General features: G+C 39.9%; 1 protein-coding gene across 5 annotated transcripts in view; it reads right to left on the bottom strand.

The window, feature by feature from the left end:
• Positions 1-24,717, bottom strand: part of KIAA0319L (KIAA0319 like) — a 118,030-nt gene that overhangs the window by 59,871 nt on the left and 33,442 nt on the right. For all 5 annotated transcript variants that reach the window (XM_033422159.2, XM_033422160.2, XM_033422161.2 and 2 more), the window contains exon 3: positions 18,472-18,986. In XM_033422159.2, coding sequence (XP_033278050.1) covers positions 18,472-18,986 — 515 coding nt within the window. The remainder of the gene's footprint in view (positions 1-18,471; positions 18,987-24,717) is intronic.

Here is a 24,717-nt window from a genome sequence, read left to right as displayed (position 1 = left end):
ATGAAGCCCACACGCAGCAACAAAGACCCAACGCAGCCAAAAGTAAATTAATAAATTTAAAAAAATTTTTTTTAAAAAGGAAGGAAGTACAGAAAAATATTTGAAGAAATAATTTCCACATATGATAAAAACTATAAACCCACATTTGAACCCAGATTTAAGAAGTTCAACAAGTTCCAAGTACAAGAAACATAAAGAAAACTACAAGTAGTAATACAATCAAATTTCTTAAAACAGTGATAAAGAGAAAATCTTAACAGGAGCAAGAGAAAAAAGACACACTATACATAGAGGAACAAATGTAAAAATTACAGCAGATTTCTCAATAAACACAAGCAAGAAGAGATTGCTATAATATAATATCTTTAAAGTACTGAAAGCAAAAAAAAAAAAAGGAACAGAAAACAACAAAAAATAACCCCACAAAAAACCAAAATCCCTGCCAACTTAGATTTACTTAAATAGTGAAAATATTTTTCAAAGACTAAAGTGAAATACTGAATTTTCAGATATACAAAAGTTGAAAGAATTTATCGCCACAAACCTACACTACTTGAAATGATAAGGGAAGTCCTTCAAGACGTAGAAAATTGACACCAGACGGAAACCTGAATCTATACAAAGTAATGAAGAGCACTGGTAATAGTAACTAACTAGGTGTATATTTTTCTTATTTTCAAATCTCTTTAAAAGATAATTGACTGTTTAAAGCAAAAAAAGTAACAATATACTGTGGAGGCTATAACATATATAGAAGTAAAATGTATGACGACAATAGCACAAAGGCCAGGAAGAGAGAACGGAAGCGTACTGTTGTAGGGTCTTTACACTATACACGAGCTAGTAAAGTATCAGTTGAAGTTAGGCCTTGATAAGCTAAAGATGCATGCTACAAACTTCACAGCAACCAGTAACACGATGTAAAGAATTATAACTATGTATTAATTTCTCTGTTGTTGCTGTAAAAAGTTACCACACACGTTAGCAGCTTAGACCACACAACTTTATCATCTTAGAGTTCTATAAGCGAGAAACCCAACAAATACAGACCTCACCGGGCTATACCAAGTGGCTGGCAGGGATGTGCTCCTTTTCGGAGGCTTTAGGACAGAATCCACTTCCTAGCCTTTTCCGGTTTCCAGAGGCCAGGCACTCTCCTTGGCTCAAGGTCCCTTTCCTCCATCTTCAAAGCAAGTAATGCTACATTTCTCTGTGTCCTCCACACATCTTCCTCTTCTACTTTTAGAAGAAGGACCCTTGTGACTAAAATGGGCCTACTCAGAAAATATGATAATCTCCCTATTTCAGAGTCAGCTGTTTGAAAACCTTGATTCTATCTGCAACCCTAATACCTCTTTGCCATGTAATGTGACATATTCACAGGTTCCTGGGATTAGGAAAGTGACATCCTTGGGGTGAGGGGCAGGGGGTCATTTTTTTGTTTTGTTAATTAATTAATTTGGCTGTGTTGGGTCTTCGTGTTGCTGCACACAGGCTTTCTCTAGTTGTGGCGAGCAGGGGCTACTCTTCGTTTTGGTGCATGGGCTTCTCATTGTGGTAGCTTCTCTTGTTGCGGAGCATGGGCTCTAGGTGCATGGGCTTCAGTAGTTGTGGCACGTGGGCTCAGTAGCTGTGGCTCGCGGGCTCTAGAGCACAGGCTCAGTAGTTGTGGTGCACGAGCTTAGCTGCTCTGCGGCATGTGGGATCTTCCCGAACCAGGGCTTGAACCCGTGTACCCTGCATTGGCGGGCGGATTCTTAACCACTGAGGCACCAGGGAAGCCCGGGGGGTCATTTTTTAACTATCACAACTGATAAGTCAATAAAAAGAGGTAAAATGGAATGAAAAATAATTAATTCAAAGAAAAGCATAAAAATAGGGATAAATGAACAAAGAACACATGGGACAAACAGAAAACTAAGTAGGTAGATTTGAATCCCATCACATCAATAATCACATTAAATGGTCTAAACAATCCAAGTAATTGACAGAGATTGTCAGATTGGATAAAGAGCAACACCCAGCTCTACGAAACCTATAAGAAAGTCACCTTAAATATAAAGACACAAATAGGTTAAAGGTAAAAGGATGGGAAAAGATATACCTTGCTAATACTAACCAAAGAAAGCCTGACTGGCTATATTAATATCAGACAAAACAGATTTCAGAGCAAATAATACTACCAGAGATAAAGAGGATAAATTTTATCATGATAAAGGGGTTAGTTCATCAAGAAGACAAAACAATCCTAAACATTTATACATCAAATAATAGAACTTCAAAGTACATGAAGCAAAAGCTAATCTAACACTAAGGAGAAACATATATCTACAAATATAGTGTGGTATTTCATCACCTCTCTAAATAACTGATAGAAATTAATAGAAAATAAGCATATAGAAGATCTGAACAACACTAACCAATTTGATCTAATTGACATTTATATAACACTTGCCCAACAATAATAGGATACATATTCTTTTCAAGTACACTTGGAACATTCACAAAGATAGACCATATTCTCAGCATTGAAACAGGTCTCAATAAAGTTAAAAGGATTCAAGTCATACAATGTTCACTGGCTACAATGGCATTAAATTTCCAATCAACAATACAACATCTGGAAAATCCCCCAAAACATTTGGAAACTACATAATATATTTCTAAATAATCCAAACGTCAAAGAAGTAGTCAAAAGGGAAATTTAAAAGTATTTTGATCTGAATAAACTGTAAACACAATATCAAAATCTGTAGGATGTGGCTAAAACTATACTTAGAGGGAAATTTATAGCACTAAAATACCCATGTTAGAAAAGAAGCAAGTCTCAAATCAACAACCTCAGATTACACCTTAAGAAACTAGAAAAGAGCAAATGAAATCCAAATTAAACAGCAGAAATGAAACAATAAAAATTAGACAGAAATCAATAAAATAGAAAAGCAACAGAGAAAAAGAAATGAAACCAAAGATTGTCTTTGAGAAAACCTAGCCAGTCTGATCAGAAGGAGGGAGAGAATCCATTTCTTAGCCTTTTCCAGTTTCTACAGGCCATGTACTCTTCTTGGCTAATGGTCCCCTTTCTCCATCTTCTAAGCAAGCAATGTTACATCTCTCTGTGTCCTTCCATAATAGTTACATCTTCCTAAGATACAATAAGTAATTGTATTGCTATACACTAGCAACAAACAGAAACTGAATTTTTAAAAATATCAATTATAATAGTATCAAAAATGAAATACTTAGGGATAATTCTGACAAAAGATGCGTAAAATCTGTACCCTGAAACACATTGCTGAGAGAAGTTAAAGATGACTTAAACAAATGGAAAGATATACTGTGTTCATGGATCAGTAGACAGACTCACTATTATTATAAGGCTATGAATTCTCCCCAGATTGATCTACAGCCTTAACATAACCCCAATCAAAATCCCAGAAAGCTTTTTAAAAAGAAATTGACAAGATGATTCTAAAATGTATACGGAAATATAAAGGACTTAGAAGAGCCAAAACAATTTTGATAACAAAGAACAAAACTGTAAGATTTACATTATCTGATTTAAAGACTTATCACAAAGCTATAGCTAACAAGACAGTGTGGTATTGATGTCAATATAGACAAATCAGTGGAACCAAAGAGTGTCCAGAAATAGATTCATAAACATATGGTTAACTGATTTTCAATAAAAGTGACAAGCAATTCACTTGCTTGAAAATGGATGGTAAAAACACGGTGCTGGCACAATTTGATACTCATATGCCAAAAAACAAAACAAAACCCTCCCATCCACAGCTCTCTCTGTGCACAAAAAAAATTCTAGACCTAAATTTAAAACCTAAAACTATAAAAGCTTTAGAAAACTTAGGAGAACTCTTTCTTAGATACAATATCAAAAGCATGATCCATAAAAAGAAATTGATACACTGGACATCATCAAAATTAATATCTGCTCCTCAAAAGACACTGCTTACAAAATGTCCATTGACAGATGAATGCATAAAGAAGATGTATACAATGGAATACTACTCAGCCATAAAAAGAACAAAATCATGCCATTTGTAGCAACATGGATACAACTAGAGATTATCATATTTAAGTGAAGCAAGTCAGAAAGAGAAAGACAAACACCAAATGATATCACTTACATGTGGAACCTAAAATATGGCAAAAATGAACCTATCTATAAAACAGAAACAGACTCACAGACATAGAGATCAGACTTGTGGTTGCCAAGAGGAAGGCACAGAGGGAGAGGGATGAACTGGCAGTTTGAGGTTGGCAATGCAAACTATTACATTTAGAATGGATAAACAAGGTTCTACTGTATAGCACAGGAAGCTATATCCAGTCTCCTGGGATAAACCATACTGGAAAAGAATATTAAAAAAAGAATGTATCTATCTATCTATCTATATCTATAGATAGATAGATAGATAGATATGTATAACTGAGTCACTTTGCTGTAAAGCAGAGATCGGCACAACACTGTAAATCAACTATATTTCAATTTAAAAATCAATTTAAAAAAAGACACTGCTTACAGAATGAAAAGCAAGTCACAGACTGAGAGAGAATATTTGTAAATCCCTTATCTGATAAATGACTTACATGCAAAATATATATGTGTGTGTATATATATATATATGAAAACAGCCCGATTTTTTTTAATGGGGGAAAACATGAACACTTTACCAAAAACATATGGATGGCAAATAAGCACATGAAAAGATGTTCAACATCATTAGTATTTAGGGAAATGCAAATCAAAACCATAATGAGAATATGGGGATATATGTATACATATAGCTGATTCACTTTGTTATACAGCAGGGACTAACACAAAACCGTAAAGCAATTATACTCCAATAAAGATGTTAAAAAATAAATAAATAAAATAAAATAAAATAAAATGGCACTATAGAGATACCACAAGGGAATAATGAAAGAAGCATTAAAGTACTAAAAAGTAAAGCTTAAAAAAAAAAAAAAAAGAGATACTATTACACACCTATTACAATATCTAAAATGAGAAAGACTCACCATACCAAGTGATGGTGAGAATGCAGAGCAACTGGAACTTTCATACATTACTAATGGGAATGTAAAATGGTACAACTATTTGGGAAACAGTTTGGCAATTTCTTAAAATATTAAATATAGACCTATAAGACCCAGCTATTCCACTCCCAGGTATTTGACCAAGAGAAATTTAAACATATGTACAAACAAAGACCACACAAATGTTCACAGCAGCTTAAAAAATCTGGAAACAACCCAAATGTCCATCAACAGGTGAACGGATAAACAAACTATGACATGTCCATACAATGGAACACTATTCAGTAATTAAAAGAACCAACTACTGACACATACTACAACAAGGATGAACATCAAGACATTATGCTAAGTGAAAGAAGCCAGACACAAAAGACTACATGTTGCATGGTTCCATTCACATGAAAAGTCCAGAAAAGGCAAAATTTACAGAGACAGCAGATTAGGGGATACCTGGGGTTGGGGGAGGGAGTAGGAATGGCACAAGGGAAGTTTTGGGCAAATGAGCACCAGGGAAGTTTTGGGGGTTATGGAAATGTTAACTAACTGGTTGTGGTTATGATATACAACTCTATACATTTACTAAAGTCACTGAATTGTACACTTAAAAGGAATGGGTTTTATGGTATGTAAATTATACCTCAATAAAATTGTTAAAAAGAAGAGTACATAGGGCTTCCCTGGTGGCACAGTGGTTAAGAATCCGCCTGCCAATGCAGGGGACATGGGTTCAAGCCCTGGTCTGGGAAGATCCCACATGCTGCAGAGCAACTAAGCCCGTGCGCCACAACTACTAAGCCTGCACTCTAAAGCCTGTGAGCCACAACTACTGAGCCTGTGTGCCACAACTACTGAGCCCGCGTGCCACAACTACTGAGCCCACGTGCCACAACTACCGAAGCCTGCACACCTAGAGCCCATGCTCTGCAACAAGAGAAGCCACCACAATGAGAAGCCCGCGCACCACAACGAAGAGTAGCCCGCACTCGCTGCAACTAGAGGAAGCCTGTGCGCAGCAACGAAGACCCAAAGCAGCCAAAAGTAAATAAATAAAATAAATTTCTAAAAAAAAAAGAGTACATAATGTAAATATGATTCTGTTTATTTAAAAATCCTAGGAAAAAAAGGAAAAAAAAAAGAAAAATAAGGAAAAAATAAAATAAAATAAAAACCCTAGAAAATCTATAATAACCTAAAGCAGATCAGTGGTTGCCTAGGCATAAGGGAGGGAATGGGAAAGACATTACAAAGGGACAGGAGAAAATTTGGGGGGTAATGATATGTTCATTATCTTTCTTGTGGTGATGGTTTTATGGGTATATACATATGTCAAAAATAATCAAATTGTACACTTTAACATATACAGTTTAGGGAATTCTCTAGTGGTCCAGTGGTTAGGACTCTGTGCTTCCACTGCAGGAGGCACAGGTTTGATCCCTGGTCAGGGAACTAAGATCCCACAAGCTGCACAGTGTGGCCGATAAATAAACAAATAAACCATTAAAAAAAAAAAAAAAAGGGGGCTTCCCTGGTGGCGCAGTGGTTGAGAGTCCGCCTGCCGATGCAGGGGACACAGGTTCGTGCCCCGGTGCGGGAAGATCCCACATGCCACGGAGCGGCTGGGCCCGTGAGCCATGGCCGTTGAGCCTGCGCGTCCGGAGCCTGTGCTCCGCAACGGGAGAGGCCACAACAGTGAGAGGCCCGCGTACCGATAAAAAAATAAAAAAATAAAAAAGTATGGTATCCACAGAAGACCAAACATTCCATTCAGTGTAGCTGGAGTGGAAAGTAGAAAGGAGTAACAAAAGAGCCATTCATGCAGCCAAAAATGTATTGTTAATGGCGGCACTATGTCACCTTCCCCTTATTAGATAGACTGCTTCCACTTTTTAATTAAACAAATACCAGCTCACCATTGTAAGTGAAGCTCCTTCTTTATTAAGGAATTACTGCTTTAGAATAAATTCTCAGAAGTAGACACATAGGAATATTTTTAAGTAAGGCAGGCAGATTTTTATTTTTAAAGAAACAGTTTATTATTATTATTTAGTTATTTTTAAAGAAATAGGAAAAGGAGATATAGAGCAAATTATTTTACTTTAGAAACTATGAAGTAATACTGAAAATTTTCAGAAATGGTAGAGGGTCAGGGAGACTTGGGTGGAATTTCCTCGGGACAATTTTTTCTGGCACTTGACAGAAATCATAAAAACTAATCCAATTGTGAACAAACCATAAGTCATAAATCATGCCCCAGATGGATACACCTGTTTTTTCTTCAAGGAAGCTTTATCAGAATGATGAAAGGTTTCTATTCACATTCTTTTTCTCCATCTCTTCATTTCTCTCTCCCTCTTTCTCCCTCTTCCTCCTCTCTCCTTCTTCCCCGCCTCCACTCTGGGGCTACCCTCTCCAAATATGGCAAGCCAGCCCCAGTGATTAATACCATAATTCAAAATGACAAAAAATATCCTCCATCATGAGCTATTCTGTTTTGAGTAGGAGCCTGCAGGGCACACACAGGATGTTCATGCTTATCCAGGCAGTATCACCACAGACCAGGTAGGAGCCCTTCTTGGTAAGACACATGCTACACTAGTGCCTACTTAATATTAAAAAATGACTCACAAAAATTCAGCTTTCAACATATTTTTATTTGAGACACAAAGGTATTAAAATAAAACAAGGGACTTTCCTGGTGGTACAGTGGTTAAGAATCCACCTGCCAATGCAGGGAACACGGGTTTGATCCCTGGTCCAGGAAGATCCCACATGCCCATGCACCACAACTACTGAGCCTGCGCTCTAGAGCCCACGAGCCACAACTACTGAAGCCCTCACACCCTAAAGCCTGCGCACCACAACTACTGAGCCCACGCGCTGCAACTACTGAAGCCCGCGCGCCTCTAGGGCCCGTGTGCCGCAACTACTGAGCCCGCGTGCTGCAACTACTAAAGCCCAAGCACCTAGAGTCCGTGCTCTGCAACAGGAGAAGCCACCACAATGAGAAACCCGCGCACTGCAATGAAGAGTAGCCCCCACTCGCTGCAACTAGAGAAAGCCTGCATGTGGCAATGAAGACTCAATGCAGCCAAAAACAAAACAAAACAAAACTATTATGGTCACTAACAAAAATCCTACTAGAGGAAAGACAGTATCTTTCTGCAGTAGCAAAGCCAGTGGAGCTGAATGATACATCCCAACCCAAATCTCAGTAACATCCCAACCCATATTCTCAGAATATGGCAGGGTTTATCTTTGTAATAGTTACAAAGTTATGTCTTCTCAGAATCTCCGTGAGAAACTAAGACCACCCATGAAAGGAGAAAGGGGGAGGGATGACAGGAGTGTTAAATAAGATATGGCTGGTTTTGAGACTGTTTTTCCTGTGGCTCAAGTCCTGCCAATTAGCAAGGAACTGTTAATGGATCCACAACAAAACCCTCTTCACTTCATAACTTAACTTACAAAGTAGTCAACAAACACATTTTCAAATTCATTTCACACAGTAAAAAAACCAGATAATCACATCAACAAAAGACAAAAACCATATGATCATCTCAATAGATGCAGAAAAAGCATTTGATAAAATTCAACATCCATTCATGATAAAAACTCCTACCAAAGTGGATATAAAGGGAACATATCTCAACATAGTAAAAGCCACTTAAGACAAACCCACAGCCAACATAATACTAAACAGTAAAAAGCTGAAAGCCTTCCCACTAAATTCTGGAACAAGACAAGTATGCCCACTCTCATCACTCTATTCAAATAGTATTGGAAGTCCTAGCCACAGCAATCAGACAAGAAAAAGAAATAACATATATCCAAATTGGTAGGGAAGAGGTAAAATTGTTATTATATGTAGGTGACATGATACTCTATATAGAAAACCCTAAAGACTCCACACAAAAACTATTAGAGGGGCTTCCCTGGTGACGCAGTGGTGGAGTCTGCCTGCCGAGGCAGGGGACATGGGTTCAGTGCCCCGGTCCGGGAAGATCCCTCATGCCGCGGAGCGGCTGGGCCCGTGAGCCATGGCTGCTGAGCCTGCGCTTCTGGAGCCTGTGCTCCGCAACGGGAGAGGCTACAACAGTGAGAGGCCCGCGTACCGCAAAAAAAAAAAAAAAAAAAAAAAAAAAAACTATTAGAACTGATAAATGAATTCAGCAAGGTAGCAGGATACCAGATTAATATACAGAAACCTGTTGCATTTCTTTACACTAACAATGATATTATCAGAAAGAGAAAGTTTTAAAAATCCCATTTAAAATCACATCATGTGAAGACCAGATACTATAAAACTCTTAGAGGAAAACACAGGCAGAACACTCTCTGACATAAATTGCAGCAAGATCTTTTTTGATCCACCTCCTAGAGTAATGGAAATAAAAATAAACAAATGGGACCTAATGAAACTTAAAAGCTTTTGCATAGCAAAGGAAACCATAAACAAAGCGAAAAGACAATCCACAGAATGGGAGAAAATATTTGCATATGAAGTGAACAACAAGGGATTAATCTCCAAAATATACAAACAGCTCATGCAGCTCAATATCAAAAAAACCAAACAACCCAATCAAAAAATGGGCAGAAGACCTAAATAGACACTTCTCTAAAGAAGACAAACAGATGGCCAACAGGCATATGAAAAGATGCTCCACATAGCTAATTATTAGAGAAATGCAAATCAAAACTACAATGAGGTATCACCTCACACCAGTCAGAATGGCCATCATCAAAAACTCTAAAATAATAAACGCTGGAGAGGGTGTGGAGAAAAGGGAACCCTCCTCCACTGTTGGTGGGGGGATGCAAATTGGTGCAGCCACTACAGACAGCAGTATGGAGGTTCCTTAAAAAACTAAAAATAGAACTACCATATGATCCAGCAATCCCACTCCTGGGCAGATATCTGGAGAAAACCATAATTCAAAAAGATACATGCACCCCAGTGTTCACTGCAGCACTATTTACAATAGCCAGAACATGGAAGCAACCTAAATGTCCATTGATAGATGAATGGATAAAGAAGATGTGGTACATATATACAATGGAATATTACTCGGCCATTTGCAGCAACATGGATGGACCCCGAGGTTGTCATACTGAGTGAAATAAGTCAGACACAGACAAATATCGTATGATGTCGTTTATAATGTGGAATCTAAAAAAAAGGGTACGAATGAACTTATTTACAGAAGTAAAGTCACGGATATAGAAAGCAGACTTATGGTTACCAGGGGATGGGGAGGGGGATAAACTGGGAGACTGGGATTGACATATATACAACATCTTATAATAAACTATAATGGAAAAGAATTTTTTTTTTTTTTTTGCGATACGTGGGCCTCTCACTGTTGCGGCCTCTCCCGTTGTGGAGCACAGGCTCCGGACGCGCAGACTCAGCAGCCATGGCTCACGGGCCTAGCCACTCTGCAGCATGTGGGATCTTCCCAGACCGTGGCACGAACCCACGTCCCCTGCATCGGCAGGCGGACTCTCAACCACTGCGCCACCAGGGAAACCCCGGAAAGGAATTTTAAAAAGAATGTAGATACATTTATTTATACATATATATGTATAGATATATACATTTATACATAACCAACTCACTTTGCTGTACACCTGAAACTAACATGATAAATCAACTGTACTTCAATAAAAAAAAAAAAAACCAGATAATCAGATAAAAGAGCCAGAAGATTTAGAAGATTAGAGGAGAAAGAGTGCAGGTATAGTGAGAAAAAAATAAGGAAAAAGTATTATGGTTCAGGCACTAATACTTCCGAAAAAGGAAACGTACAATAGCAGGGATTTTTGCATACCCACACACAACAAGGAAACCGGCTGCCCAGTTTTTCTCTTGATGCAACAAGCCACTCATGTAAGATCAGAATGGCGGGGGTTGGGGGGCGTTGAGGGGGCACTTAGTGAATATATGCACACAGTACAGGAAGGGTCTAGGTCAGTGAGGGATGAGAAACCCACAAAACTTGTCCAGGCCAGAGGGCTGGAAGGGAGTCTGGGGCTGAAAAATTTTTGGTGTCTGCTGCTCAGATAACTGAGAATGAGAATCTGGAGAAAACTAGGTCCTGAGAGATTCCAAATTTGTCAGGAAGTAATAGCCAGAAGAATAAATGAACCCTTGGTAAAAATTTCACAAGTCTAAAGGATTAAAGGGAAGATTTTAAAACAAAAACCAAAAGAAAGCAACCAAGCAAAAAACCTTAAAAAACAAACCAAAACAAAACAAAAATATGGATGAAGGGAAACAGAACTGCTTGGGTTTCTGTCCTTGGTTATGCAAGGCTCTTCTCTGTTGCTGCCCACACCCCACGCCTCTACCTTGGGATAAGAGCTAAGTAAGTTCCAACCTTCTGTAAAGTCAGCATAAGAGTTTTCCTTGGGGATAAAAGGCAGCAGAGAGGTGTCCAAGAGCTTGGCTCACTTATCCTTCTCAGTCATCTGTTCTACAGAAAGCCACCAGCTTGCAGGGGTTGAAATGCTGTAATATTGACTAGAAACAGGGAAATGGTGCCGGTAGAGAAAGGAGCACCTCAGTCTTTCTAAAGTCAAACTTTACATGTGGGGATACCTAATTGGACCTTCATTCCCTGGGCTCAAAGAGAACACTCCTCCTTTCACAAAGCAGGACTGGCAGCAATTAATAACCAGTGGCTCAACTCCTCGTACTGTAAATGTGCCAGTACCCAATTAACAAGCCTTCATGCCCCTCCCGCCAACAATTCAGAGGTTCATGATCCAGAAAGGATGAAGTACTTCAACCAAGCAGTACAAGCCTCTCCTTCTCTAAGTTGAGAAAGGGGAATAAATTGATGACATTCCTTTCCACTTCTGGAATTGCTGAAGGTCCACAATACCTACTCTTGAATGCAATATATATACGTTTTCAAAAGAATGAAAAATGCTACTGACAACCCCATGCGTTTGCAACTCTGCAAGCATTTCAGGCAAGACAAGAGTAATATATGATACAATTTCTTCCTCCTTTGGATGCAGACTTGCTTGACCTACCTTAGTGAAAACAGTACAAACTAAAATTTTAGTACAAACTATTGCTGCTAGTCAGTCATCCCTAATTAGAAGATCTGCAGTACATACATTTCTCTTACTCTCCCTAATGTATTGAGCAGAAGTTTGAACTCCAAGTCCTCTCCTAAAAGAAATGCCTGGCAATTAACTATTCTGAATGTACAAGAAGTTGCTACCACCCTTCCAGAGCTATCCATGGCCTTCGGCATGAGAATCAAGCTCCTAAGCATGGCATATAAGGTCAAATGTAACTTGTCTGGATCTGAAGACTTCACTTTGCCCCATTTTTCAGCAATGCTTGCAGTTCCCAACATGTGATGCGAAATGCCTATGTGCGACACTGCACAAAGCGCACTCCCACTCCTAGGGCTTCAAAGTTCAAGTTCAATATTCCTCCCCCCATGTCCACCCACTCTCCATGTTAGACCATAAAGCCTGAGACCCTGTTCACTAGCAGCAATTTATTGCCACTGCCTATGACTGGTGAACAACAAGAAAAAGAACTCCCCAGCCAACACAACTTCAGGATCCTCCCTCCAGCATATACCTGAATTTCATAAGGCCTAAGTTTGAGTTTTTATCATTTTCCAGAAGACCGTCAGGCCTAAATCTACAATAGTTCTAATTTTACTGGTCCAATTTTATTGATCATCATTATCCTGTGGTGTGCTAGAGCCAGGTCATATGCCGACTGTGTTCATCTCTGCCAACTCTGTGTTCATCTCTGCCAACTCTGTGTTCAGTGACTTCATGTTGGTAGCTTGAAATTGGTCACGGTGGTAGTATTTACACCATGAAAACTGGCAAAGTCTATAACTCAGGGCTTGACTTTGTTTTCTGGGGGAAAACCCAGTTGTGAACCATTTACCACACCACACTGTTATCCCTACAATGATCTATATACTTCTTCTCCTTTAAAACCCAACCTCCTTTTCTTCCAAATATTCAGTTCAAATGATCAGAAAGTCACCTGTACACTCAATCATTTCATGTTTTGTTCCCTATACCTCCTGCAGGAGAGGGTACATAAATTTTCAGAATCTGGTGGAAAATGAAAATGTGGGCTTCCATGTTCAAAAATTAAGAATTTCAAGATAACGAGAACAGAGCATTAAATCAAGAACAAGGCCTTTCTAAGTGTGGGGACTGCACAGGTCACATGCCCATAAAGTGATCCCTGATCTCCTACTCTTTTTTTTTTTTTTTGGCCGTACCACATGGCACATGGGATCTTAGTTCCCCGAGCAGGGATCGAACCCAAGCCCCATGCATTGGAAGCTCGTAGTCTTAACCACTGGACTACCGGGGAAGTCCCTGACCTCCAATTTTTTTTTTTAAACATTCACAGAATTTTTTAAAATTAATTTATTTATTTTTTATATTTATTTTTGGCTGTGTTGGGTCTTCGTTTCTGTGCGAGGGCTTTCTCCAGTTGCGGCAAGCAGGGGCCACTCTTCATCGCGGTGCACGGGCCTCTCACTGTCGTGGCCTCTCCCGTTGCGGAGCACAGGCTCCAGACGTGCAGGCTCAGTAGTTGTGGTTCATGGGCCTAGCTGCTCTGTGACATGTGGGATCTTCCCAGACCGGGGCACGAACCCGCGTCCCCTACACTGGCAGGCGGATTCTTAACCACTGCGCCACCAGGGAAGCCCTGACCTCCTATTCTTAAGTGTAAGCCTGCCCTCCCCTGAGAATACTGTTTCCCATCTATCTCTGCAATAGGATGGCTACTTATCCTCCCACACTTTAGGATTAAAGGTAGGTTGCTATTTTACTTGCTCCCCTTCTCAATGCCTTTGCAAATCATTACTCTTCTATCTTCTTTGTAAAAACCTCTCCTTTGCTATCTTGCTGCACAATACTTCAACTCTCATCATAGCTGTCATCTCTCAACTTACTCATTACTCCTCCTACTTTACTGATGGCTTTGACATCTGGATCTCAAAATTCCTCTTCACTGCAAGTCTTGCCTCAAGAGTAAGCAGATTAAGAGGACAGACTCCGGATAGAATCAGACTGCTGGGTTCAAGTCTTGGTACTACCACATATAGCTATGTTGCCATGTTCCTTAACCTTTCTTTTCCTGAGTTTCCTCATTTATAAAATAAAGATGGTAATAGTAATTCACAGGATTTGTTGCATAGATTAAAAGGGTTGATTCGTGTACAGGGTTCGAAATAGTACCTGACATAGTACTAAGTACATAGTACTTACTAATAGTAGTAAGTACTCAGTAAACATTAGCTACTACTGCTGTCATCATTATCAACATCCTTATTAAAGTCTATCTCAATGTCTACATGGATAACTCATTCAACATGTTCTATGAGTTCCCTGTCACCAATAAATTTCTTCTCTGCTCTACCCCAGCAACTCTCTTCCATAGCTTCACCCTAGATCCTCTAATCACCATATCTTCTCCACCTCCAGAATATTAAATTCAAATATCTCACTCTCTGATGACTACCTTCTGTCCTTCCAGCACATTTACCTGTCCCCCTATATCTGCTTCCCATCATCGAACCTCTGAATGCCAGACTCCTCTACTGAATCTCCTTCAGCCCCTCCTATTTTTGTCTCTTTTCCTTTCTTCTTATATCTCTCTTTCATCCACTCTCTTGACAACAACCTCAGTCTCAACGCCCCAATTTCCTTCTATACAAAATTGGCAAAGTTCTAATCTTGGATGAATCAAACTATCAGGCTTTTCTTGACAGGGTTGCTGAGAGCTACTGAGGAGAATCATACAACTATAATTATAAATTCATGGTCTCCACCTTCAATGACACCCAGCAATCTTTCTATTTCCTTACCTAGTTTACAATCTCCTACCCCTCACAATGGCCATTTCAGGCCTTTACCACTCTCTCCAGACCTCTCATTTTCCTGCTTACTACCCACCTAACCCCACTCCACCTACCTCTGCTTCTACTTTCAATAAATGATCTATCCCACTTCAGAAAAAACAAGAATGAGATTAGAACTACCACAATTTCCTCCTATCAAACCTAAAAGTCCACCTTAGCCGCATCTATATCCACCCATCTCTTCCTTCCTATCACAATGAAGGAGATGTCTCTCCTCCTGCTTAAGGCTAATCTTGTGCTCTGGATTCTTTTTTGTTTTTTAATAAATTTATTTATTTATTTATTTTTGGCTGCGTTGGGTCTTCATTGCTGCGCACAGGCTTTCTGTGTGTGTGCGTGTGTCAGGCACTGCCTTTTTAAAAACTTTTTATTTTGCAAAGTTGCAAACATAGTATAGCGTTCCTAAATACTCTTCACCTTGTTTCTCCTAAGGTTAACATCTTACATATATATTGAAGCCAGAAAATTAACATTCATATAGTACTGTTAACTAATCACCTTATTTGAATATTGCCTGTTTTCAGTGGAAAAAGTCTTTTTTCTTGTCCATGACTCATCCAGCATCCAACACTGCATTTAGTTGTATCTCCTTTGTTCCCTCCAGTCTATGACAGTTCTGTCTTTCTTTTTCATGATCTTGACATATTTGAAGACTACTAGTTTTGTAGAAGGTCCTTCCATTTGGGTTTTTTTTTTAACATCTTTATTGGAGTATAATTACTTTACAATGGTGTGTTAGTTTCTGTTTTATAACAAAGTAAATCAGCTATACATACACATATATCCCCATATCTCCTCCCTCTTGTGTCTCCCTCCCACCCTCCCTATCCACCCCTCTAGTTGGTCACAAAGCACCGCGCTGATCTCCCCATGCTATGTGGCTGCTTCCCACTATCCATTTTACATTTGGTAGTATATATAAGTCCCTGCCACTCTCTCACTTCGTCTCACCTTACCCTTCCCCCTCCCCGTGTCCTCAAGTTCATTCTCTACGTCTGAGTCTTTACTCCTGTTGTGCGGACTTTTTCTCTAGTTGCGGTGAGAGGGGCCTACTCTTCGTTGTGGTGTTGGGGCTTCTCCTTGTGGTGGCTTCTCTTGTTGCGGAGCACAGGCTCTAGGCATGCCAGCTTCAGTAGTTGTGGCTCGCGGGCTCTAGAGCACAGGCTCAGTAATTGTGGCACTCGGGATTAGTTACTCCACGGCACGTGGGATCTCCCAGATCAGGGATCGAACCCGTGTCCCCTGCATTGGCAGGCAGATTCTCAACCACTGCGCCACCAGGGAAGCCCTGTGCTCTGGATTCTAACCCACCTGCCTTATAAGGCATGGTTCTCAAAGTGTGGTTCCCAGACTAGCAGCATCAGCACTCTAGGAACTTGTTACAAATGCAAATTCTCAGGCCCCACTCTAAACCTACTGAATCAGAAACTTTGGAGCTTGGGCTCAGCAATCTGTTTTGAATGAGGCCTCCAAGCGATTCTGACACTTGTTAAAGTTTGAGAACCTCAGCTCTGAGGGAGTATTTATCATTTATCCCCTTTCGCGTATCTTCAACTGCCTTCTTTAGTGAGACGGTTCCCTTGCCTGAAGAGCCTCCTACTTGATTGCTCCATGTACATTCTTGCACTTCTCCAGTCTACTCACCACACAAAACATATCTGATCATTTCATTCCCTGCTTAAGATAAACTAATACTTTAAGAAGGCCTCAAGGTTCTGCACACCTCTGAAGCCTGTTCTCTCTCCACAAGCTCTCCTGCTCTGTCTGCCAAGCAAGACCAGTCTCTCCCAACTTCCTGATCTTTCAATTTTCTAGGGCACCTAACCAACTTTGAAATTGTTATTCCTTCTGCCTGAATTACTCTTTGCCTGTTTCTTTTCCGAATTCCTACTTCTACTTTAAGTCTCAGCTTAAGCTTTCCTTACTTAGGGTGGCCTAACTTTACCCCTCAGTCTCAATTAGGTCTCTGTTAGATGCTCTTAGAGCACTCCACTTACCCTCTCATAATGTGCATCAAGCTTATAATTATTTACCATAAACGTCATGTCTATTTTCCTGGTCAGAGGGTAAGCTCCATTAGCGCAGGAATCATGATCTTATTTCCTATAATATTCCTAGTGCCTTGCTTTTAGTACAGGACCTTGCAGATAGTAAATGTGTAACCAAGCCTTTGCATACACTGGATCTCCCTCCAGAATGTTTTTTATTACCTTTAAACCCCTAGTGAAATCCTCCACATGCTTCAAGAAATAAGTTAAGCATCTCAGTGAAGTCTTCCCTGTACATACACATCACCTGCCTGCTCAGGAGGATCACGTCTTCTTTTGTGCTCCTACTGCTCGTAAATCAACTAATGCAATAATTATACACTATCATAAATACCCATCTTCATGCCTCAGTCTCCACTAGACTGTAAACTCCCTGAGGGACAGATCATGTCTTGTTTACCTTTATCTCTCTAGCGCTTCGAAAAGTACCTGACATTTATAATAAATGTCCATAAATGTTTATGGGCATGTTGAACCTAACACTGTATCTCTAATATTGCACTGAAAGGTTTTTCCTTAATATTAAATCTGGGTTCCAATTCTAACTTTGTTATTCATTAGCTGTATGATCAAATTGTTTAACCTCTTTGGGCCTCAGTTTCCTCACTAGTAAAACGGGGCTAATAATACATACTTGGAAATATTGCTATGAGAATTAAACAAAATGACATAATATAACGATTAGCACACACAGTGCCTAGCATGCAGTAGCCTCCCTAGTATGGCTTCAACTTGATAGAGACAGCTAGGACAAAACAAATACAAAAATAAGTCACAGCAATCAAGGGAGAACGAGCACAGAGTGAGTCATTCCTTTTAATCATTCTCCCAGGAAGATCAACAATGAAGAAACATAATAAGCAGAATAAACTCTACCGGTGGTATCTCCCTTGGCATACAAAGCTTGGTAAGAATTCACCCGAGACCTCTTGGCTAAAGGCCACATCCAGCTCCCCAGCCCGGCAGGTCAGGTCTTCATCTGCAATACCAGGCATGGTTACTTCAGAGTGGAAAAGAAACTACCTCCTAAGGAATGTGTTTACAGGAGGGAGATGGGGGAGGAGGAGGAGAACTTGACTGCAACTACATCAATCAAGTGTTCTGCAATCTGGCAGAAAACACTGCAGAACTGTTGGTGGAGACTAACGCCCACACAACTACACTCACCTGTAGCCAAGAGCCAGCTGAGACGAGATAATGAGCAGCTTTCTGCTTTTACCAAAACAGTGGTCAGACTTGCACGGAAAGAACGTCTCTGAGGTCAAATTACCTTGAACATCTGGGCAGCAGCACCTACTAAGATGACGCCAAGCAGCTTTATACATACACTCCTCAGCCTAGGAGCACCACCCACAAGCACCAGCTTCATAGCTCATGTATGTGCCAAATGTAAAAGCAGATTAAACCGCTTCTTTGCTCCTTATTCATAATACGCTTACCTCTGCAGAGCTAGTGGTATTCAGATCACCTTGCTCATTCATTTTAGAAGGCTGTGTCACTGTAGCTACTTCTTCACTGGGGCTCTCTCTCTTCCGAAGCTTCCTGATGAAGCTCTGCTGGTCACTGGAAGATAAAGTAGGTCTGGGTGGAGTTCTGGGTGGGCTCTGCCTCCTCCAAGATACCCTGCTCCAAGCTAGCCCCAGAATATGTGGTACATCATCTTCAGGTAGAAAGTCCAGGTCATCTGCAGTTTGGAATTTTTTTAAAAACACCAGCACAGAATTGGAAGAGTCTGTCCTAAAAGCCTGGCAGCTCTGGGGCCTGCTGCAGTCTGCCTGAATGCACATCCCTTCTAACCACCAAAAGGCATGACAGGCGGAGTCCTGGCAGCAGGCAGCCCAACATGTCTGCAGAGAGGGGGTTCCTTCAAGAAGCCAGAGGTGATTTTCTCCCCCAGATCTCAGGCCAACTCCAAACTGTGTCTTCGCCTGCTGGCACCTGCTCTCCTTGGCATCTAAAAACAAAGAATGAAAACATTTAAAAATGAAATAAAAACAGAGACTACAGCTCTGTAAAGAGTCCTGAATTCTAACATTTGAGGCTGTTTTGAAGATTGGTTTTTAAGAGGGTGGGAAAGCTGTCTAGTAAGTGGAATAAAAGACACAAAAGAGAGAGTTTTTTGGCTCAGGATATTTTAGCTTGTAGAAGTACTGCTCCACATTCATCACTGGCTCCCCTCCTCAATGAGTCCCTTGCATATAGACATTTTAAACATAACTCCAGTTCTTGAAACAGAAAAAACAAAACAAAAGAGCTCTTCTGATGGAAGTGTACTGAAGGATGGGGGCAGAGTCCCACCACTTGACCTCACATTCACCTCCAAGGCATTTCTCAGGGACAGTATGAAGATTATGGGACCAGAAGAGCAGCCAGCTGAAGAAGATGGAGTACTCTGCCCACTGAACTGGCAGCAACACAAACTGAGTACTCTTGATCTACTGTAGGATTCAGGTTCATCCATTCTCTAATCAATGGTTTACCAAAGTCAGGTGGTTTTGCATATCACAGCATCAACCAGAGCAGTAGTCAGTCAAGCTTACCAAAAATTTTAATCATGAGAGGTACTCTGCTAGAATGAACTTCTAAGTTCTAAGCCGTGTCATAATAAGAAATATTGGAGGCTAACACAACATTGTAAAGCAACCATAGTCCAAGAAAAATTAATTTAAAAAAAGAAAAAGAATAAAGGAATAGAAGTACAACAGTGACGTACTGTGGTTAACCTAGATAACATGGTCCAAAATTCCGGCTAACGTCGCTTACAGATAAACTTTTGAGCCATTGAATGTTTTCAGGCATGGTATTGATTTTCCTGAAATATCACCTCATTTCTGTTTTCTTAGATGAAATAAAGTCAAAGCATGTTATGAATTAAAGTTTTTATACAGAGTTCATTTTAAGGTCTTAGTTATATAGGTGTCTGTAACCAACTATGGTCAGGGTTATACAAAGCCAGAACCAGGATGAGGCAAGAGAGATGCCTCAGGCACACTCTTAGAGTGCTCACTCTTAGAGTCATGAAGTACTCACTCTTAGAGTCATGTAAGTGCAGGGCTGGTCTACCCTCACCTTTTCTTTTTTTTAATATTTATTTATTTGGTTACGTTGGGTCTTAGTTGCAGCATGCGAACTCTTAGCTGCTGCATGTGGGATCTAGTTCCCTGACCAGGGATCGAACCCCGGCCCCCTGCATTGGGAGTGCAGAGTCTTAGCCAGTGGACCACCAGGGAAGTCCCAGCTTACCCCCATCTCGAGAGTGAGTGTTTCCTGAAATTTCATACCCTAGGTACCTCTTTCTTCACCCTAGCCCTAGCCCTGGGGTTATAACATAAAATTTTATTGTAGAATTACATATAGAAAATATGTAGTAGAATCAAACCACTGAATAGATGGATAGTCATGTCTGCATGTACACATAACTGAAAAAGGGCTATGACTGACTAAAGCAACAACTGGATAATCTGCCAAAGCCATCGTGACTCCCAGGAAACAATTACTAAATGTGGACACCAGTCAACTGAGAGATAAGAGAAAAACAGGCAGCCTTCTGGATTATGGAGTCAAGCACTATGGAAGCCAATCTGCCACTGTTCTTTCTTTCTTCCTTTTTTAAAATTTATTTATTTTTGGCTGCGTTGGGTCTTCATTGCTGCACGCAGGCTTTCTCTAGTCGCGGCGAGCGGGGGCTACTCCTTGTTGCAGTGTGCGTGCTTCTCATTGCGGTGGCTCCTCTTGTTGTAGAGCAAGGGCTCTAGGTGCGCGGGCTTCAGTAGTTGTGGCATGTGGGCTCAGTAGCTGTGCTCGCAGGCTCTAGAGCACAGGCTCAGTAGTTGTGGTGCACAGGCTCAGCTGCTCTGTGGCATGTGGGATCTTCCCAGACCAGGGATCGAACCCGTGTCCCCTGCATTGGCAGGCGGATTCTTAACCACTGTGCCACCAGGGAAGTCCCTGCCATTGCTCTTTAAACAAAAAGAGAGAAACATGGGCACCAACCTAACATCAGACAAGACAATTTAGAGGCCAGAAAAAAACAGAACTTACTTAAGAAAAGATGAATAAATAGAAACTATGAAAAAAATGAAGTTACCAAGAGCTATGGAAATGCTCCTCATTTCCTCATCCACTTTCCTAAGCAATAACCAATGGTATGAATCTTGGTAACAGCTAAGTGTACAGAGTTTGTTGAAATCAGTAAATTGGTACATCAGTAACTACTTTCAGTTACCTTTATATCAACTTTCCATCATTCTTCTCAGAAAAAGTCTCTCATATTTAATATAGTGAAAAGGTCCACAAAGATGAAAATAGCTTGCAGTTTTCTATAAGCCACTATTTTATTTAAATTTTTTTAATGTACTGTAACCTCCACTTCTGCCCTTGAAGGAGAAATTGCCATAGGACTTGCTTTTCTACCATGAGAAACTAGAAAACTAGACAAAATATATGAAAAAATTGTTTTTGGACACTGAACAACATGTGGTCTGGGGCTGTGATCCCAGAGAGAAAGGAAATAAACAAGGGTGAGCCCTAGGACCACCTTGGCTTTCCGTTTACAGGATAGGCATGCTGCAGACTGTGTAACAGGAAGAACCCAAGCAGAGTAGCGTGGTCTTGCTAAGTTGAGGAAACAGAGTTCAGGGTGACTATGATAGCTAGAGACTACCGGAAAGGAGGAAGCTACACAGAGAAAGACCTCCAGACAGCTGGACAGTGGTTCCCTTGGTATAATACTAATTTACACCAAGTGTAGGTTAAAACTGCATGAAAGTTTAGAAAGTATTTTGAACTAAATGAAACTGAAAACAGAACATATTAAATTAGTGGGATGCAGTTAAAGCAACGTTTAGAGGGACATTTATAGCTTTAAATGCTTATTTTGGAAAAGAAGAAAAGTCTAAAATCAATGATCTAGAAAGACACATAGGGAGAATGCCATGTGATGACAGAAGCGGAGATTGAAATGATACAGCTGCATGGCAAGGAAAGTCAAGGACTGACAGTGATCACCAGAAGCTAGGAAGAGTCAAAGAAGGATTCTACTCAGAGTCTCAGAAGGAACCAACCCTGCCAACACCTTGATTTTGGACTTCTAGCATCCAGAACTATTGGTCTAAGCAGTGTTCTCTGCCCTTGCATGGAAGAATACTTCAGAAGACAGATGGCTCCAAGACTACCAAGAGCCTGGATCTAGGGATCCCTTGACATTTGGGGATGAGGCTATGGCCTCTACCCAGATTGAATGAAGATACCTGGATGCCATTCAATGGACATGTACAGAGATATGATATTGGAAATCTATAGGAATCTGTTGTTATGGGGCTTTTCTCTCTTTCAAACCAAAATTAATAGCCCAACTGGAGCAAGGGGCAGAGCCCTGGATGGAAGTGTGAGAAGTTCCACCAGGTACCTGTGCAGTCCAGGTGTACTGGTTCGAAACAAAGATGTCAGCCCTAAAGCAAAATACTTCTGAACTGTCTGCTCTGAAAGGGCAAACAAAAAGTGTCATAGTTGATATAGGCCTGAAGTGGGAGGACAGAAGCTCCATAGAGAAGTAGTACTATAATGTAGGAAAGTCTTCAAATTCCTCCTTTATTAGACACCAGAGATATCATACTGGTAAGAAATCCCATAAACATAAACAATGTTTGATAGCCATTATGAGCAGCTCATTTCTTTTAATCATCATAAAATTCACATAAGAAGACAACTTTATAGATGTACTGAATGTGGGAAATTCTTCAAGAAGCACTCAACAATTATTAATCATTAGAGAATTCATTCTAGAGAAAAACCCTATAAATGCAATGCATGTGGAAAAGCTTTCAGAAAGAACTCTATCCTTTTAGGTCATCAGAGAATTCAGACCAGTCAGAAATCCTTACAAATGTAAAGACTGAGAAAGTCTTTGCTCAGAAGGTAGCCCTTACTCATCATGAGAGAATATACAGTGGACAAAGGCCTTTTGTATGTAATGAATGTGGGAAAGCTTTCAGGGATAACGCAACTGTGTTGGACCATAAGAAAATCCATACTGATGAGAAACCATACTGGTATGATGAATGCAGAAAAGGCTTTAGGAAGAGCTCAACTCTTATTACTCATCAAAGATGCATACAGGAGAGAAACCCTATAGCTGTAGTAAATGTGGAAAATCTTTCAGGTATACATCCTTTGCTGGACATCAGAAGACTCATAGTGGAAATAAACCCTACTGATGTAATGACTGTGGGAAAGCCCATACGAAGAGCTAGCTCAGTTTTTATTGGACATCAGAGAAGCCATACCAGAGAAAAGTCTTGTAAACAAAATTAATATAGGAAGACTTTTCCCCAAAGTTCAGCCCTTAAACAACATAAGATAATTCATAGCAAAGAAAGAGCCATGAAATGTAGTTATTGTGGTAAATCACATAGAAGTAGTTTATTCCTTCTGAGCATCAAAGAGAAGACATTCAATAAATTATACATCTAACAAAAATATTCTGTATACCTCTATCCTGGAGAACTTCCCACTTGTGAGGACTTCATTATAGTATAGTTTGTACTGTAAAATATTTGAAGAACCTAAATGTCTATCAATATAGAAATAGTTACTACAGAATACTATACAGCACGTGAAAAGAATTAGGTAGAGTTCTGTATACAGCCAAAGAAATATCCCCATGATACCTTGTTAAGTTAGAAAAGCAAGTTGCAGAAAATTTATATATTATGGTCTTATTTATATTCTTTAAAATGAAGCTTTTTTGTTTGTAGATATATGCATTCAAAAAGATCTGGAAAAATAACGGCCAAACTTTAACAGGAAAAAAAACAATGATCTTATGCTTTCATCATAAAAGACAGAAAAAAAAAAGAGTAAAATATATCCAAGATAAGCAGAGAAAGGTAAAGATAAGAGTAACCACTGAAACAGAAAACAAACAAAAAACAACAGAGAAAAATCAATGAAACCAAAATCTGGTTGTTTTTGAAAGGTCAATAAAACTGATAAAGCTCCAGTCAGACTGATGACAGAAAAAAAGAGAAAAGTTACAAATTGACAATATCAGGAATGAAAGAAGGGTTATCATTACTGATTTATTAAACCAGGGGAGCCAACTATGGCCCAAGGGCCAACTCCAGCTGCTGCCTATTATAGTAAATAAAGTTTCACTGGAACATAGTCACATTCATTTATTTATGTATTACCTATGGCTGCTTCTGTTCTAATGGCAGAGTTAAGTACCTGCAATAGAGTTATCTTAAGACCAGTAAAGCCTAAAATATTTACTATCTGGCCCTTTAAGAAAGTTTGCCAACCCCTGGTGTAAGAGAATATACTTTTGTTTGACTTACTATTTACTACTGAGTAGAGCCTAAATTTAGATGTTAACTTATAGAAGAGATAAGTTCCAAATGACTTTGATTTTTATAGAGATGCAAATTATTTCTGTCTGGTGTGAAAGATAACCTCAAAGCTTTAACTAATAAGGAGCCCTTACTTCCCATCTAGCTATTATCCTTATCTCCTTACTCTTTCATCCATTCAAAAAAAATTTTTTTTTAGCTTTTTTTTGGCCGCACTGAGCAGCATGTGGGATCTTAGTTCCCTGACCAGGGATTGAACCCGAGCCCCCTGCAGTGGAAGTGCGGACCCTTAACCACTGGACCGCCAGGGAAATCCCCAACAAATATTATTGAGCA

Source organism: Orcinus orca, chromosome 1 (assembly GCF_937001465.1).
Source record: "Orcinus orca chromosome 1, mOrcOrc1.1, whole genome shotgun sequence".
Lineage (NCBI taxonomy): Eukaryota > Metazoa > Chordata > Mammalia > Artiodactyla > Delphinidae > Orcinus > Orcinus orca.
The sequence above is the reverse complement of the archived record's forward strand: the minus strand, read 5'-3'. Positions and strand labels throughout refer to the sequence as shown.